Genomic DNA, 19702 nt, shown 5'->3' on the forward strand with positions numbered 1-19702 from the left:
TGTGAACATCATAGAGTGTACTTACATAAACCTTGGGATTGTACACCCTCATATACACCTAGGTTATATAGTATACCCTATTGCTCTTAGGCTACAAACTTGTGCAGCATATTACTGTACTGAGTGCTATAGGCAGTTGTAACACAGTGGTAGGTATTTGTGTCTCTAAACAAAGAAAGGGACAGTAAAAATAATCTTATGGTATGACCATGATATACATGGTCCATCATTGATTGAAAAGTCATTATGCAGCTGATGTAATTCTTTCCTCTCTTTCCTTTCTTCCTATATCCAGTCTACCATCCAATTCTTTTGGTTTCAACCTTAAAACTTTTTCTGAATTCATTTTATTTGCTTTATTAGTACCAACCTAATACAAGCTATCATCAGCTCTCAATTACTGCCATACCTTTTATTTGTTGTCTCTATATTCAGAATATATTCAAAATCCAGTCACTTCTCAGACCTTTTGGAGTGTCTACCAGTTTTTTAAAGCCACTTTTGTATGAGTGAGATTATTACCGTTCAGGCTTCTATCCTTACCCACTTTAAGTCTATCCTTAACATAGCAGCTAAGTGCCTTTTGAAATACAAATTAGATCAGATCACTCCTCTTCTCCAACACTTCTGATGGAATTTGACATCTCATCTTCAGAATCCTTCTAATGTCCTACAGGGTTTTACCCTGAGATCTTATCTCCTAACCACTCTTGACCCTTGCTCAGTTCTTTACCAACATAATAGTCTTTTTCTTGTTTGTTTGTTTTTTACTGCTCTAAGTATTTCTGGAATATAGAACCTTTGCACTTGCTGTTACTATTGTTCAAATGCATGTTAAAAGAAAAGAGGACACTTTTCAGAGAGGTTCTTAAGTGTTTTTTTCCTACTCATTTAGTCTTTAATAATATGGTCTTTGTGCCACATTGCACATGACCTTTCTTACTAATTTTATAGTTTGACTATTTATCTACTCTTTGAAATACTTATGGTACCATTTCATCTCCAGGTCAAATGACATTTAAGGTTTAGTGGCATTAATTAAAAGCCTCATGTTATTTATATATTCAGATGCTTTGAAAGTTTAATACACTTCTAAAATCATAGGATTTCTAAGCAAAAATTATGTTTACTATTGTATAGCTGGATGACTTCATATTTGGTCAAGTAGCTTTATTAAATCATTTTAATATAACAATGGAGTTTTTATTTTATGAATAAGTTTTAAAAATTCAAATTACTGGAGAACAAGCACTTAACCTCTTAAATCAAATTTTAGAGCTTTGATTTTAAGTGTAATTTCTCAAGCATCATTCATATGGAACAATCTTTATTACATTTTAGCAACTGTTTTTATAATCTATAAACCTTAAAATAGTAAATCATAAAGATGTATTTATGAAAGTGGTTTTGATTTGAAGATTTAAATTAGTATAGCAGTCCTTAAAGCTTTTAGGGTTGCCTGTTTAATATGATTCTACAAAGCAAGACTTAGGTACTGGCAAAATCCACTATGTTACTTTTTAAAAATGGTAGTGAAGAGATGCAAGTATTCTTACTTCTATAGTTCTGATATAACTTTGACTGAAAAAAACTATTGTGAGGAGTATGTTATGCCTTGTGTATTGAGGTATTGGAAATGTAGAGATATATCCCCCATACAATGCTGCAATAACTACAGGAACCAGAAACTTTTAAAGGTTCTTCATCAAAAATTACCTTTTTTTTGAACTATGTATCTTTCCTAGTTTTACAATTCTGTACCTCCTTTGGCATCATGTCATCCCACGTACCTGCTTTCATAGCTCAATCTGTCTTATCAAGTCGATGTCTAAAAGAAAGAAAGACATAAGGATATGTGCATTCATTTTCTATTGCTGCTAGAAATTTATCAGGTTTAAACAACGCCCAGTTACTGTCTTCTGCAGGTCAGAACCCTGATGGGCTCACCAGGTTTCTTTGCTACAAGTTTGGAAAGCCCTGGGGAAAATCCACTTTCAAACTCATTCAGGTTCAGCCCTATTCAGTTGTAAGGCTGAGGTCCCCATTTTCTTTTTGTCTTTTGGTGTAATTCTCAGCTTTTAAATGCCCAGTTGGTATCTAGTTCCGTACCTCCATCTTTAAAGACAGCATTGATTCCTTTGCATGCCTCATCTCTCTCTGACCTCCCGTTCCGCCTCATCTCTCCTATTTCTCTTTTCTGCTACAATTCTTTGCCTCTAACTAGAGAAACAGCTCTACTTTTGAGGGGTCAATTGATTCGATTGGCCCACTTGGATAGCACAGGATAATCTTCTTACTTTTAGGTTCACAGCCTTAGTTACATTTACAAAGTCCCTTCACAGCAGTACCTAGTTTAGTTTTTGTTTGAACCAGGGCTTAGGATTCTTGAAAGAGATATCTTAAATCTTTAGTATTCTGCCTACCACAACATATTTGACATTTTTACTTGTTTCTATGGTTGAGTACTATTCCATTTTGAAAGCAAGTTTTCCCATTTAATTGGTTCACATATATTGGGTTAGGTAGTGGCTGTTGATTTTCCTCTTATTGATATTTGTGGTACATTTTTACAATGGTTTTTTCTCATAAAAGAAAGGTAATTTTATATGTCTAATACTTATCAGCCCTTTGTTATGGAGGATGAGAGGCATGAGAAAGAATTAATCTATTATACTTACTACCTATAATAGTTTGATAATTTGCTACTTTCTTTACTCAGGTACCTGAAAAGTACAGGAGTACATTTTTTCCTTTTTAAACTGCAAGTTATTTTTTGATTATCTCAGTATTTTATTTGCTTAAAATAAAATACAATAAAGGTTTGAGTTATTCCTTTGACTTATTTTTTAAATAAATGCTGTATTAACTAAAATTATGGTTAAAAGTTCCAGTGGTTTGCAAGTAGTTTTACACAATTATAATTCACAATGCAATTATTATTTTTGGCTCTCTAACTTTATTAAATAGTTTTGAATGATTCATATTGACCATTCGCATGATATCATGAGTCAGAATTATTTGGATTAATAAAACCTGTATATCCAGTTCACTTAAAGTACAACAAAAACTTTGCTGGAGTTTTGTGGGCAGGAGGGCTAACGTATAATTACAAGTAATATGAATGTCACTTGTGTTATATTAAATGGCAAGATATTTTTCATGATTTTTTTCTCCAAATGTTTTACTGCTTTGAGATATTGAATAAAATGAATTAGTGGATATACATATCCTGTGGGATTTTAAAATTAAAAGTTATAATTGAATTTGCTAGGCTCTGGATATAAACTAGCAAAAGATTCAGTATGATTCCTGCACTCATGAAGTTTACAGTGTATATTGGCTAAATAAACAAGTGGTACGGTAATCTGTATTTTAACTTTTTTAGACTGTTTTTGTATTGGCATATATTTTCCAAATAAAACATACTTAAATCAGTATTTTATATTAATATATTATGTATATATTTGACATTTTAATTGTATAATACATAGTAATTAGAGGAGTATGAGGAAATGCATAGACAGGAAAAGAAAGTAAGAAACATTAGCACTAATCATTGTTAACATTTCTATGTATGCCTTTGTTTTCTTTTTATGCCATAGAAATGTATGTATTATAATATGGAATTATTACCAGTTCTCTTGAAAAATCTTACTTTTCTGTAAATTATCTTTTACCTCAACATGTTTGTAACTTCAGTTTCAATGTATGGCTATCAAAAATTACTCAGACTCCTGTTAGAAACTCACTTTCTTTCTACCAGTTTTTCGATAATATCAACAGCTACAAGGAAAATCCCTTGTACATGCTTCTGTGTTCATATCCTGAATTGTTTCTTAAATTATTATAATTTTAATTACTGATCAAGGCCATGTATATTTTTAAGACTTGATATACTTTATGAAATCAGACAAGATATTTAATTGGCTTAGATGTTTATTGAGTTTATGAATAAGTAAATGAATGCTTGAATGAATGAAAATATTTCTTACTGCATTGCAAGTACGTAAGAATTCTTTAAGTGGGCCAGGCGCAGTGGCTCAAGCCTGTAATCCCAGCACTTTGGGAGGCCGAGGTGGGTGGATCACGAGGTCGAGAGATCGAGACCAACCTGGTCAACATGGTGAAACCCCGTCTCTACTAAAAATACAAAAAATTAGCTGGGCATGGTGGCGCGTGCCTATAATCCAGCTACTCAGGAGGCTGAGGCAGGAGAATTGCCTGAACCCAGGAGGCGGAGGTTGCGGTGAGCCGAGATCGCACCATTGCACTCCAGCCTGGATAACAAGAGTGAAACTCCGTCTCAAAAAAAAAAAAAAATTCTTTAAAAGCTAAAGTTAAATGGCTAACAACTATACAGTTGTTGTAAGCCAATATTCATTCAGTTACATTCTATTCAGTTGTTAGCAATTTAAATTTAGCAAAAAATAAAATTCATAAAATATGCCTCTAGAAGCAATTCATCAGTTTTAAGTGGCTGTTGTTAGAAATATTCCTAATATCACCTATTATTAGGAATATTTTTGCCTTCGAAAATTCTTACCATTATGAGTTGCTTTTATGAGGAATAGACAAAGGTGCTGCTTTAGGCATGAAATGTACCTTTTCAAGTTGGTTGTCTAGAAATGTCTTTTTTGACCCATCATGTTAACAGTGAATTTATATTTTAAAGTGTTTACTATTCTTAATTCTTTAAGAATGTTCAAACCTGAGGTGTAGTCTTGTCTATTCACTTCTACTTTTGAGAATTTCTGGAAGCCCTTCTTGCCCGTGTACTCATTCAGTTACATTCTCCTGATTTTTTATTTCTTTTTAAACTCCTGTGGAACACTTGTTTTAGCTCAATTCAAACCAGTCTAAGTTTTAATTGACATGAGCCTTTTCAGCTTGGCTCTTATGAAATACATTAATAATGGAAACATTCAAGTTTTAGCAGGAGAGATTTAAATATAATAGCAAAATTATAATCTCTTATCTGAACAGGACTTTATAGTTTTTGAAGGGCTACAGAGTAGAAAAAGCACAGGTGAACTGTTTAAATATTAATGGTGGCAGCTGTGTGCACTTTGGCACGATAATAAATTTGAGTATTAGTTTTCTTACTTATAAAATGAATATAGTGATATTTGTTTCTCAGGATCATTATATGACTTACATACCATTTAAATAAAGTACCCAGTATAATGCTTAGCGTATAGTAGGTGATGAATAAATGGAATTTGTTATAATTATTCTATCTTATTTTGCTTCCAAAGAATCTTTGGATTACTTGATCCTTGTTTTGCAATTGAGGAAACTGAGGCACAGCTGATTTTAATGATTTAGATATGGTCATTTAGCTAACAAATATAAACTGTCAGCTATGTATTTTTGTCTTAAAATTAAGCATTCTTTTTACTCTCCATACAACTTTTTTCCCCATATCACATGGGCATAAGAAATACCTTTTTGGCCTATATCATGCCAGTGAGATAATTTACCCAGATCATGATGACTCTGATTCCCCATATTCATGACACAGTATGCACTCAGCTATCGTATCAGTTAATGAATTGTATTGTACTAATGAGAAATATAGATTGATGGTAGGATTCAGTCTTCTCTCGTGTTTCGGTCTCAATTTACAATACAGCTACAGGCCTATATTGTTGTCTTAATTTACAATACAGATTTTAAATACAGTAATCAGGGTACCTATCTCATACTGTTGTAATAGTAAGATGGTATCATTCATGGAAAACATTTAGAAAAATGCCTGGCACCTTAAGCATAAAACAAATGTTTGCTATTACTGGGACATGATTTTAGAGTGGAAAAAACTTTAATATATTATGAGATTATAGCTCACCTGGGTATTCTCTATTATATGTTATATAATTAGTTTTAATAGGCTTTTTAATAATGCATACTGCTTTTCATTTTTCATTTTTAAAATATGTCTTTTAGGACTGAAAGAGGTGTCCCCACTGCCTCTAAATCTCAAACGTTTATACAAAGAGACACTGGAAATTGAACCCATCTTGATAATTATTTCTCCTGGTGCTGATCCTTCTCAGGAACTTCAAGAACTTGCTAATGCCGAAAGAAGCGGAGAGTGTTATCACCAGGTAAGTATATCTTGTCCTGCTGTTTTTGTTTTTGCTATTGCTGTTCCTGCCACACTTAATCATATTGGTCAGACAGACATTTTTTGTTGTGATAAGATAAATAATGCCCCTAAAGATGTCTATGTCTTAATCCTCAGAACTGTGGATATGTTGTTTTACATAGCACAAGGAACTTTGCAGATGTAATTAAGTATCTTCAGATGGGAAGATTGGCCTGGATTAGCCAGGTGAACCCAATATAAAAATCACAAGGGTTTTTATAGGAGGGGGCAGGTGAGTCAAGAGTGGAGATAGGAGATGTGAGGTTTCAGGTAGAGGTCAGAGAAGAGAGAAGATGCTATGCTACTGGCTTTGAAGATGGAGGAAGGAGCCGTAAGCAAAGAAATGTAAGTGGCTTCCAGAAACTGGAAAAAACAAGGGAAGAATTATTTTTTAGAGCCTTTAGAAAGCCGATAGTCATCCCTTTATTTTCAAACCAGACACCTTGATTTTTAGACCAGTGAGACTTTGGGCCTCCAGAAGTTTAAAGGTAATTTAAGGTGCTAAATCTGTGGTAATTTCTTAAAGCAGCTATAGGAAACTAAATACATTCGCTTTCATTTTGAGAATTACTTTTAAACTTTTACTTGGATGCTTTTATGGTAAATCACAGCAATGTTTATTTACACTTTATTTACCTGAAGTGGAAGAAATTCATAAATATTTTGAGTAAAATGTTTTCATTGTAATGCCATTTTTTTTTCCCTGAGGCAGGAACTTTCGTTTGTTCAGAGTACTTTCTTTTTTTAAATTTGCATGTAAATTTGAAAATGAAGTATATTAATTTATCCTCAATTTTTGACAAGTGAATACATCTTTTTCACGGGGAAAATAATTAATGATTTTTTTAACAACTAATAGCAACCAATAATTGAAAAGTAAAAATTTTACAAATAGCAATATAAATGAAAGAGCAAAGTAGTAGAGCTGTTAGTCTCAGTTGTGCAGGTTTTACACTAAGTCTAGAGAGTTGTAGTCAATCATAGTTACAGTAGATTAGAATACACATTAGGTCAGTATTCATTTATCAGTGAGGTATCTTAGGAATAGAAGCCCTTTCTATGGATTGTACCTGTTACTAGTGATTTTTGGCAAGAAGGTTAAACAATTTACATAAGCTTTTAATTATTTAAAGAAGATTAATTTCTGGCATTAGTTTGATTCTTCTTCCAAATTTAATATTAAAGCCAGTTAGAAAGGTTTAGGGATTATTATTATTGTCTCTATTATTGTTACATCACAACATGTTGGCAGATCTGTTTTTTAAATTTTGTTTATTTTTTTGCTTTTGCAGGTTGCCATGGGTCAGGGTCAAGCTGATTTAGCAATTCAAATGCTAAAAGAATGTGCCAGCAATGGAGACTGGCTCTGTTTGAAGAACTTACATCTTGTGGTATCTTGGCTGCCAGTTCTGGAAAAGGTAGATTCAGATCAATGTGGTACAAATAATATCTAATATACTCAACTTAGTAATCTCCAAGGGATATCCATATTAAAATGTCATACATTCTTTATGATGATTTAAAAAATAGTATTTGAGAAATTTTAAATTTAAATATTTTCTTAAATATGTGTGTTACACTCAAGCAAGTTAGAAGGAAAGCTCTATACTCTTGAGTTCCAATTGTGAGTCCTTTATTGCCAGTGACTGAGAGGCAGCTCATGCTCAAAATCTCCTGGTCCCAAAGAGGGGTCTTGATTACTTTTTAAACCTAGCTTGGGATAGGGTAGGGGAAGCCTAGCTGAAGCAGAACTTTACAGAAGTAGAATAAGCAAGTTAATAGGAGGAGGCTGGTAACTAGAAGGCAGGAGGTTCCCATAGTTGCTGATTACTAAGAGTATTTCCATACAGTCATCAAGGTGGGTAGCAGGGGGGACTTTCCTACAATCATTCACCAAGAGGGCTATTCACAGTAGCAGGTAGACTTGCCAAGCAGGATTCGGTCACATAGATTACAGGTGCTGAGAACAGCATGACCCAAACCTCAATGGTTCAAGGCTGTGAGTACAGCATGACTCAGTAATGCACCTGTGGGGGCTGTGGCAGGGAGGGAGAAAATAAGCTGGAGCTTGTCAGGCTTATTTCTAAGATGGAGTCAGGTTCACTTCATGTGCAATTGTGCAAAATAAGATATTAAAAGGACGTATTTAAAAATGCTTTTTTAAAGGCATATAAGAGAGGCCAAGAAATTTTTAATGAAGATTGACAGGGAAGCTTAGATGACATATTTATTCCATTAGTTTCTTTTAATGTTCTTGTTCTGTTGACCTGTACTGGGAGAAGAGACATAGTGGGGGGTGAGCGGGAACTGCCTAACTTTCTAGGTGCTAAGAAAGCTAGAGAATAAACTGAAGCAAACGTTTCATTTCCCTCAATGAACTCAGGATAAAAATAATCTTAAGATGGACAAATAATATAGCTAGATAGACTTTACATGCAAACCTAGATTTTATTCTGTTGCTTATTTAAGAAAGATGAATAGGGTTTTGGGTAGTTAGAGATGATTCCAAAGAGATATTTCTTGAAAGCCAAATGGCATTTTGCTGAGTATATGCAAAGAAAGGATACCATGATTTTAATTCCATCAGCACAAGTAGAGATAGTGTTGGGGATGTGCATCCCTAGTACAAGGAATAAAAAGATATCTGTGACAGTACTACAGAGGCCAGACAGGGAAGTGTGGGGCAATTGAGTTAGACAACTAGGAAAGAGCTAGGTTATGGCATACCCTGAGAACCATGCAGAAGATTTTGGAGTTTCTGTCCTGAGACTTGGAGAGCCAAAGGAGGTCCTTAACAGAGAGTTAGCAATTAATTATTCTGGCAGTAGTATATAGAATGGAACCAAACAGAATAAATTGGGGAAGTCCTACCCTAGTTGTGAGGTATTAAAAATTAATGCAGTCCTAATTAATTGGCAACTACACACTTCTACAAATAGAGAATCAATAAATCTTTGATAAATAAGTTAATGAGTGAGTGAATGAATTGGTAGACCATGATGAGTCATGATTCGTTACTTGTAATCAAGAGAAGATACAGATTTTGGACTGTGAGTATTCATGTAATTCTAGTATTATGGCTTTCTTTAAAAATCACTAATGTGTAAAAATATACAATTTATGTCTGATAAGTCATACACATTTTGTTCTGTTTTTTTGAAACAGAATCTGGCTCTGTTGCCCAGGCTGGAGTGCAGTGGTGCAATTTCAGCTCACTGCAGTCTCCACCTCCCAAGTTCAAACGATTCTCATGCATCAGCCTCCCAGGTAGCTGCAATTACAGGCATACCCCACTGTGCCTGGCTAATTTTTTTAGGGTTTTGACATGTTTTTCAAGCTGGTCTTGAACTCCTGGCCTCAAGTGATCTGCCTACCTCGGCCTCCTGACATGCTGGGATTACAGGAGTGAGCCACCATACCTGGCCTGATACATCTATATATGTTTTAAGATATATAAAGAAGACTGATGAATACTTGAATACTGCTTTCTGTTTTAAGCAGCTGATTGATAGCTATAAATCCATGTAAAATATAATTACAGTTATCTTGAAAGCACGTCTTAATTAGAACATTTTGAAACAGTACATAATATGGAATTTTAAAAATAACTGATTATTTGCTTTTCTACTAGTTTGGATGAATTGATAGGATATAAATTTATAAACTTATTATAAATTCAACCATATCCAGCTATAAATCCAACTGTATCACAATGTATTGTTTCTTTTACCTTTTAAATTTTTTTAATGTGTTAACCCAAAACAAAATTTTATATATTCCTTACATTTTAAAACTATGAGGTGTAAATATATTTTATCCTTCATGATTTCAAACAAGCACAATGTTTTATGGCCATTCTTTTACCATTTTTTTTGGTCACCTTAACTGCATTTCACATGATATTAATGTTAGTGTTAGACATTACTTAAAATAATTTTTAGACTTCGTTCTCATAGAGCTTCGTTCTCATACAGCTTCGTTCTGTAGTTTATTTATTCATTTATTAAATTTACAGATACTTGCTGAGTACAAGAAAAAGCCAGAAATTGTGCCAGGTGCTGGTTACCTCCAGAATTTGTACCTTTTCTCTGGGAACTTAGTTTAGGAGAGACAGATCACATTAACATATAACTATACTGTGGGATGAGGAATACTATGGGAAAAATTTACAAAATGACCTAGGTGATTAAATCTGCTTGGGATTGTGGTAGTGAAGAGTTGGAGAAAATATTCCCCAAAGACATGATATTCAAATTATATTTTGACAGATATGTAATAATTTGTTAGATTACAAAGAGATGATAGGCAGAGGAAATATGATGAGTAAAGACAGTCATAAGAATCTGAATAAATGACTAAAGCCCACAGTTTGAGGAGCATGGACAGATGAATTTGTATGGTGAAGTTTTGAATTTATATTATAGGCGATAACGTGCTTCTCAAAATTGTATATAAGGGAATTAATATCGTTATATAACTCTGTAGAAGCATGAATTAAACCAGTGAGAATCTAAAGACCTTAAGAAGGCTGGTAGTTTAGGCATAGCAATTATAGCTAACACTTACTTTGAACTTACGTATCAGGCATTGTTTTAGTGTCTTATACAATTCTATGCTATAGGTACTATTATTACCCTTTTTTAGAGATGAAATAAGTCAAAGAGCCCAAGGTCACATAGTTTAGTGGCAAAATTCGAATTTCACTCCAGCCAACATGACTTCAGATGCAGATTCTTATTCATTACACTGAGCTAGTAATAGAACAGATAAAAATTAAAGGAAATATAACCAGAGTATTAAGAAATAGATCAGAATGTCACAGAAGTTTTAATTAAAAATAGTTACTAATAATGTACTGGTAAAAGGGAAATTTTTCTATGTATTAATGTAAATTTTTATCACTGGTTTTGTAAACAAGGAATTGAATACTCTTCAACCTAAAGATACCTTTCGTCTTTGGCTCACTGCAGAAGTTCATCCCAACTTTACTCCTATTTTACTACAGTCAAGTTTGAAGATAACGTATGAGGTAAGAAGATTTAAAACTTGGATCACTAGTCGTATGAAAGCAATAATCTATACATGACTTCTAAAACTTTGTAAACAACTATTATACAGAACATACAACTTTTTACATTTAGATGAGGTATAATAGACATAAATAATAGCATAAGATGATATAAAATACATTTCAATCTTTTCAAATTTTGTCACATTTACATTTTTTGTTTTTGTTTTGGTATAAAACACATAAAATGAAATTTACTATCACAACCATTTTTAAGGATATAGTGCAATATGCGCCTTGTTGTGTAGTAGATCTCTAGAGCTTTTTTTATGTTGCAGAACTGAAACTCTGTGTCCACTGAAGAGCAACTCTTTATTTTGCTCTATCCTCTGGCAACCTCCATTTTACTTTCTAAGAGATTGACTACTTTATCTACCTCATTTAGTAAAATCATGAGTTATCTTTTTATTTCACTTAGCATAATGTCCTCAAGGTTCATCCATGTTTTAGCATATGACAGGATTTCCTTTTTTTAAGATAGAATAATATTTCACTATATGTATATACCACTTATTTTCTTTATCCATTAATTCATCACTGAACATTTAGGTCTTTTACTTTTTGGCTGTTGTGAATAATACAGTGAACACAGGTGAGCACATATATCTTCAGGATTCTACTTTCAATTATTTTGGATATGTAGCCAGAAGTGGGATCGCTGGATCATATGGTGACTATATTTAAGTTTTTTGATGGAACTTCATACTGTTTTTCATAGTGGCTACATACATTTTACATTCCCACTAGCACTGAACAATTTCTCCACATCTTCATCAACACATTGAGTGTGTGTTTAATGGTGGTCATCTTAGTGGATGTCAGGTGGTATCTGATTGTGGTTTTGATTTGCATTTCCCTGGTGACTAGTAGTGTTGAGCATTTTTGCATATGTTTGGACATTTATATATCTTCTTCAGAGAAATGTCTTTTCAAATTCTTTTTTTTTTTTTTTTTTTTTGCTGTTGAGTTGTATTAATAGTTCATTACATATTCTGGATCCTAACTGCTTAGTGTCTTATCTGATACATGGTTTGCAAATATTTTCTCCCATTCTACAGATTGTTTTTCACTCTGTTGATTGTTCCCAACATCCCTGCCTTCCTTCTATCCTTACTTCCATCCATTCTGTATCTCTCTAGCATGTAATGCTAGGTAGATACAATCCAAACCTTATATATTTGAAATTGTGTTTGTAATGATAGTTTATGACTTATGAAAGTCATAAATAAAATAGCTAACTATTAAAACTTTTATTAGTATTTGTAACTACATGCTGTTTTATTTTTTTGAGATAGGGTCTTGTTTTGTCACCCAGGCTGGAGTGCAGTGTTGCTACCATGGCTCACTGAAGCCTTGACTTCCTGGGCTCAAGCAGTCCTTCCACCTCAACCTCCTGAGTCACTGAGACTACAGGTGCTCCACCATGCCCAGCTAATTTTTTTTTTTTTTTTATTGCATTTTAGGTTTTGGGGTACATGTGATGAACATGCAAGATTGTTGCATAGGTACACACTTCGCAGTGTGGTTTGCTGCCTTCCGTCCCCTCACCTGTATCTGTCATTTCTCCCCATGCTATCTCTTCCCACCTCCCCACCCCCGCCCCTCCCCCATTTCCCCCCAACGGACCCCAGTGTGTAGTGCTCCCCTCCCTGTGTCCATGTGTTCTCATTGTTCAACACCCAACCTGGAAACCATCATTCTCAGCAAACTGACACAAGAGCAGAAAATCAAACACCGTATATTCTCACTCATAGGTGGGTGTTGAGCAATTTTTTTTTTTTTTGAAAGATGAGGCCTCACTATGTTGCTCAGGCTGGTCCTGAACTCCTAGGCTCAGGCAATTCTCTTATCTTGGCCTCCCAAAATGCTGGAATATTGGCATGAGCCACTGTGCCTGGTCCTACTTGTTATTTTAGATCAGTACTGCTCTTTTTCATCTGAAGGTGTTAGTTTCATTTAAGGAAGAAAAAGGATAAACATTAATCCAGGAATTCAAGGATGATTTAATACTGAAAATATTTTAATTGAATGATTACAAGATCTAGAAAGAAATAATTTTTCCAGAATCTTCTCCAGCTGCAATCCAGGTATACACTTCTACTAATCTATATTTTAGAACTGGATTGCACGAGCCATGAAGGCAGGGGTTATTTTATTTTATTTTTCTGCTTGCTTGCTTTTTTGAATTTAGCGTATAATTCAAGGCGAAGTAGGAGGAATTCCATAAATGTTTCGATGAGGAAGTATTATTATACCAGGTAAACTGTTCCTTGAATGTTTTAATGTGTGAATTTTTCTGGTATCTTTTTAAGAGGTAATTTTCATGGAAATCTTTGGTTTGATTTCAATTATTAGTTAATTTGTTTTTTATTTCTTGAATTACTATAGGAAATTTTATCATAACTTACACTGTGTAGTTCATTGAGATGTTCAAAATGATTACTATATATATGCATATATATAATATGGAAAAACATTATCATTTTTAAAAATTGTTAAAGTCCCTTATTTTTTCTTTTTTCCATTAGTTGTCAGAGCTGTTTAAAATTTTTTTTTCCAAGTAACTGATATTATACTTATGAATTTACCTTTTCTAACTCTTTTCATTTCACTGAATTTTCTACTTTTTCTTTCTAATTCTAAATTCAGATTTTTGTCTGCTTTTATACTTCCTGACTTCTTAAGTTGAATACTTGTTTTGTATTTATATTTAAATTATTCTGAGTCTGAATTTACAGCTGGTCTTTTGCTTTATTTTACAATTTTGGCATTAGTGTTTTTGTTTCATTATTTTTTGGTCTGTACTTAATATATGTTTTTCTCTGTAAGTGTATAGGATTTATTAATTAGCATGATCTTTAGTACAGTGCCTTTTTAATAACTCTAAGTGATTGGTTTCCTCTTAATGTCATGTTTTATTGCATAGTGTACAGAAATTTGGCCTCATTTATGGGAGATTCTGTGTTTCATAAATATAAAAAGTTTTCATTTAAAAAGTATAAATTTAATAGGTACTTAATACATTAGTAGTTTATTTTCTTTGTTTCCTTTTTTTTTTTTTTTTTTTTAAGACAAGAGTCTTACTCTATGGGCCAGATTAGAGGGCAGTGATGCAATCTCAGCTCACCACAACCTCTGCCTCCTGGGATCAGGCAATTATCCTGCCTCAGCCTCCCAGCAGCTGGGATTAAAAGCATATACCACTATATCTGACTAATTTTGTGTGTGTGTGTTCATGTGTATTTTTAGTAGAGATGGGGTTTTACCATGTGGGCTAGGCTGGTCTTGAACTCCTGACCTCAAGTGATCCAACTGCCTTGGCCTCCCAAAGTGCTGGGATTACAGGCATGAGCCACCATGCTCAGCCTCTTTTATTTTAAACAAGAAAGTCATTTTACTTAAGAAATAACAATGAAAAGGATTTCAAAGAGGATGACTAATTTTTGTAGTAGGCATTCTTAAAGTATTGGCTTGAATTTATTATTTTTATGTTTAAAGCCATTTTGGAAGAAATATTTTACTTCTAAAACAAGCTAATTAGAATAACTTGGGCAGAAAAAGCTACATTATTTTTTTAATTGATTTTTTTGGGGAGGTTATTTTGCTCTTTCCATGAACTTGAAAAGTTATTTTGATAATTAATATAAACAGATATGATGCATGTGGATGAACATTTAAAAAATTTTTATATTTGTCCAATATACAATTTCAGTTCCTGGTTTCTATTTGTGTCTATGAGCTTAGCAATGTTAGGTAATACTCACTTTAAATTTGGACTAATGCACGAAGAAGATTAGTTGATATTTGTATAAATTGTATGCTGAAGTCCTCATGGAAATTTAAACAGTAACTAGTGAGGGAAAACTGGCATATTAAAGTCAAACACCTGTCTCATAACAATCAGTATCACATTAGAATTCTTAAGTGGTGACTTAGTGTCAGTTAAAAAACCTCAATAGTGATATAAAACGTAATTGGTTATTTTGAATATTGTATATAGATTTTTGAATTTGAAAAATTATGTATATTTGAGATGAACTGTTAGATATAAGCAATTTCAAACTAGTTTTATGTACATGTTGAAGTAACATAATAATTTAACTCAAGCCTGGTAAGCAGTGAAAATTTTTCTTTAAATTATGTTCTCAAATATGTTAAAATCTAATATATTTTATTTGTAAGATTTTAGTAATAGGATGTCTGTTTTTTTTTTCTTTAGTCACCTCCAGGTTTAAAGAAGAATTTAATGCGTACTTACGAGTCTTGGACTCCTGAGCAAATTAACAAAAAAGATAATATACTTCGAGCTCATGCTCTCTTCAGTTTTGCCTGGTTTCATGCTGCATGTCAAGAAAGAAGAAATTATATTCCTCAGGTAAGTAAGAACATGTCTTGGATACATTCTAAGTTTATATTTTTGTATGTTAAAATATTTTTGTAATGTAGTATAAGTAGCTAGGTTTACTTAATAATTTGGCTCATGACTTAAATTTATACCCTTAATCTCATCTTTTCTGCTAATCTTCTAGACTGTATATAGTTAATTAACTACTTCACATCTCCTTGAATTAAAGTATTAAGAAGAATTTGTGGCCATCATAAGCCCTCAATGAGTGTCAGGTATCATTTTTATAGTTTATATTGCATAGACGTCTCAAACGTCAAAACCTGAATTCCCCATACCAGTCAGCTCTTCCCAGTAAAAAGCATTGGTATCTGTTTACTTCCTCAGTCTACAAACTCAGGAGCTGTTCTTGATAAGCTGTGTTTCTTTGCTTCCCTATCCAGTCCATTATGAAGTCTTGTTGATTTTAATTCCAAAATATAATTCAAATACGTATACTTCACCATTTTTTAAGCCTCATCACTTCTCACCTGTACTACTTTCTGAATTAGTCTTCCAACTGTTATTCCTACTTTTTGCACTTAGCAACCAGAATTATCCTTCTAATTTATGAGTTTGGTTATTTGCTTAAAATTTATCAAGTGGCTTTTTATCGTACTTGGGGAAAAGATGTGTAATATCATACCATACTCCAGAAGAAAAGACCCGCCTATCTCTTCAACCTCCTGGGGCCCTTTGTGTCACTTGCCTTTTATACCTCAGTCATGCTGGGCTTCTTTAAGGTGTTGAATCTATCTAGCTTTTTTTTTTTTTTCTTTTTTTTAACCAAAAGCTCTCTATCTGTTATTGTCATCACAATCAATAAACTGCATTTTTCCATTGTCATAGCAGTCATATCTGGGACTAATGATAAATTCTTCTTGCCAAATGTTTCTCTCAGCTGTAAATTGCATCACTCTTCTATCTTTAAATTTTTGCCCTCTTCTTTTTTTAACTTTGTCCACTTCTGTTGAGGAAAATCTCTCCTCAAACTGCCCTCCTCACCCTGCTCCCTTTGAAACTCTCTATATCAGTGCCATGTCAAAATAAGAGCATAGATTCTGGAGCGAGACAGACTTGCATTTGAGTCTTGACTTGAGAGTTTCCTTGTAGTGATACCTTTGGTAAACTGTTTTAACCCCAATAAGCATCAGTTTCCTCAACTGTAGAATGCGAATAACAATCATATTTACCTTTATTGTGGGCATCAAATGAAATAGTGTTTTAGTGCTTAACACAGTGACTGGTTTGTAGTCTGTCAATAAACATTTGTCAAACAGATGAAATAGTAAACAATAATAGCATTGTGTTGTTTCTTATAATATGAATACCACACTTATGGTGAGGACTCATTGATCATAGCTAACTTGTTCAAAGAATCACACCTAAGAAATATAGAGTTCCAAAATGGGGAGGCATATCTTCCTGTAAATCCTTTTTTCCTAACTTCTCTGACATCTGTCCTTAGCCTATTTAATATCAATTAATGTCCTTAGCCCCATTAATATCAATTAATCCTGACAGATGAATAATACCAATAGTGATGTGCCTTTTTTGAGAAAAATTACATTAAAAATTAGATTGTATTGTTTATTAAGTTATATTGGTATGCGGTATAAATAAAAAAGATCTAAAATGGTTTGTAATGAAAAGTCAGCTTCTGCCCTACTTGCTTCTCTTCCATTCACTTTCTGTCCTCAGAGGATCTACTATTAACCATTTCTTGTTTGTGCTTTAGAGATTGTATAAATATACAGACATATTTTGTGAATTTATATATTCATTTATGTTCTTTATAACTCAAATGGTAGGTAGCATATTACAAACACAGCTTTGTACCCTACTTTTTTAAACCATATATTTGACATTAAGTATCAGTGTCTATTTAATGCCTAATTTAAAAATATTATTTGTATTAAATAATATTGCTATAATCTTTTAGCAGTTTTGGTATTGTTGGATGTACTTTTCAACTTTGGTGATTACAGAAATATGTTGCAATGGATATCCCTGTGCATGCTTCATTTAACACCGATTCATAGTTGTCATTTTTTAAATGTGGAATATTTGGGTCAAAGAATATGTAGTTTTAGAAATGTATAAATATTACCAAATTATTGTCCATAGAGGATACAGCAATTCACTTTCCCACACAAAAAAAAGTTTGAGAATATCACATTTTTTCATACCATACTACTGTTCTCATAAATATCATAACTAAGGTAAATGTAGACAAAAAAAAGAATACTATTTCATTGCTAGAAACCATGTCATAGGTATATATACTAAGCAATATTGATAGCAACAGTTTTCTAATTAGGGGGTTTTAAAAATATTGATCTTTAAAGTATTAGACATTTAAAAAAATTTTTTAAACTTCTTCACATGTATGCTCTAACAGATTAATATAAGAAAGGTTACTTTTGGGTTGTTAGAAAGTTTAGATAAATATTAGAGGAATTTTGTTAATTGTTGATGTGTACATATGTTTTACAGATCTTTAATTCTTAAATCTAACAGCAAAATTTAAATCTTTTGTTTTTACAATCGGTATTTTAATGAATATCCTTAATATTCATTAAAAAAGTATCTCCTTAGGGCCGGGCGCGGTGGCTCAAGCCTGTAATCCCAGCACTTTGGGAGGCCGAGGCGGGTGGATCACAAGGTCAAGAGATCGAGACCATCCCGGTCAACATGGTGAAACCCCGTCTCTACTAAAAATACAAAAAATTAGCTGGGCATGGTGGCGCGTGCCTGTAATCCCAGCTACTCGGGAGGCTGAGGCAGGAGAATTGCCTGAGCCCAGGAGGCGGAGGTTGAGGTAAGCCGAGATTGCGCTATTGCACTCCAGCCTGGGTAACAAGAGCGAAACTGCATCTCAAAAAAAAAAAAAAAAAGTATCTCCTTTACAGATCTTTAATTCTTAAATCTACTGAGCAAAACTTAAATCTTTTGTTGTTACAATTGACATTTTTAGTGAATATCTATAATATTCATTAAAAAAAATAGTATCCAAATGCTATTGACCCCAAATTTACACATACAGCTCAGATCAACTTTGTATGCTCTATGCTTGTATATCTAACAGTTGACATATCCAGTTGGATGTCTCAAACATATCTGAAAATTCGTATATTCTGGATCAAGCACTAGAATATAAGCTTCCGAAGTGCACAGATACTTGTCTCTTGTTCATTGCTAAGTTTTAAATGACTAAAACATGGCCTAGTATAGAGCAGTCCAAAACTTAACGTTTTTTAACTTAATGTGTTTGTTTAAACGCTTTGTTAAACTTTTATTTGGTGATCTCATGTTACTCCTTCCCAAACCTTGTATTCTTTCAGTGTTTCACTTATTAATGAATGACATCATCCATCATCAATATGAATGAGCAATAAACTGAGAAGTCATTCCTAACAGCTCTCCTTTTGGTGTCTTCGCACTCCATAACAATCCAATACAAAAATTCTGTTAGTTTTAGTTTCCGAATGAGTTCTTAAATCTATCTACTTTTACCTTTGTATGTCACCCCTCTCCCCTCTAGATTAGGTCAGATCTCTTTCGTATGTGTGAAGCATACTAAATATGTTTATTTTCATCAGTTATTATCATTTACAGTTGTATATGTATTTGAGTGATTGTTTCTACCCCACTCTTTCCCATATTTTTACTGAAAGCTACATGAGGGCAAGGTTTTTTTTGTCTTCGTTACTCATCCCTATATTCTCAGAGCCTGACATATAATAAATATTTTTAAAATATTTTTTTAGTGATGAATGAATGAAATTTGTATCAGTATTCCTAAATGATATCCAAATCTAAATATATTTTTGTTTGAATTTATTTTATTACAGAGAACTAATTACAGTCAGTAGAAGCCATATAGAAATTTTTAAATTATGTTTCAATTTATTTTCTACACAATATAGAGCTCTGTGAATATTCATTTTATACAAACATTATAGCTATTAGTTACAGGTATATAATTTTATTTAGTTCCAATATGAATACTTTGTGGGTTCAATATGAATAAATATGCTGCTATATGCTTTTGGGCCTTTTTTTGGCCGTATTTCTTTTTTTTTTTTTTAATGTTTGTAGA

General features: G+C 33.0%; 1 protein-coding gene across 4 annotated transcripts in view; it reads left to right on the plus strand.

Annotated features, from left to right (window-relative positions):
- DYNC2H1 (dynein cytoplasmic 2 heavy chain 1) overlaps positions 1–19702 on the plus strand; it is a 402876-nt gene that overhangs the window by 207257 nt on the left and 175917 nt on the right. For all 4 annotated transcript variants that reach the window (XM_003923764.4, XM_003923763.4, XM_074400491.1 and 1 more), the window contains 4 exons: positions 5947–6107; positions 7441–7566; positions 11067–11177; positions 15436–15591. In XM_003923764.4, the coding sequence (XP_003923813.1) occupies positions 5947–6107; positions 7441–7566; positions 11067–11177; positions 15436–15591 (554 nt within the window). The remainder of the gene's footprint in view (positions 1–5946; positions 6108–7440; positions 7567–11066; positions 11178–15435; positions 15592–19702) is intronic.

This window comes from Saimiri boliviensis, chromosome 6 (genome assembly GCF_048565385.1).
Source record: "Saimiri boliviensis isolate mSaiBol1 chromosome 6, mSaiBol1.pri, whole genome shotgun sequence".
Lineage (NCBI taxonomy): Eukaryota > Metazoa > Chordata > Mammalia > Primates > Cebidae > Saimiri > Saimiri boliviensis.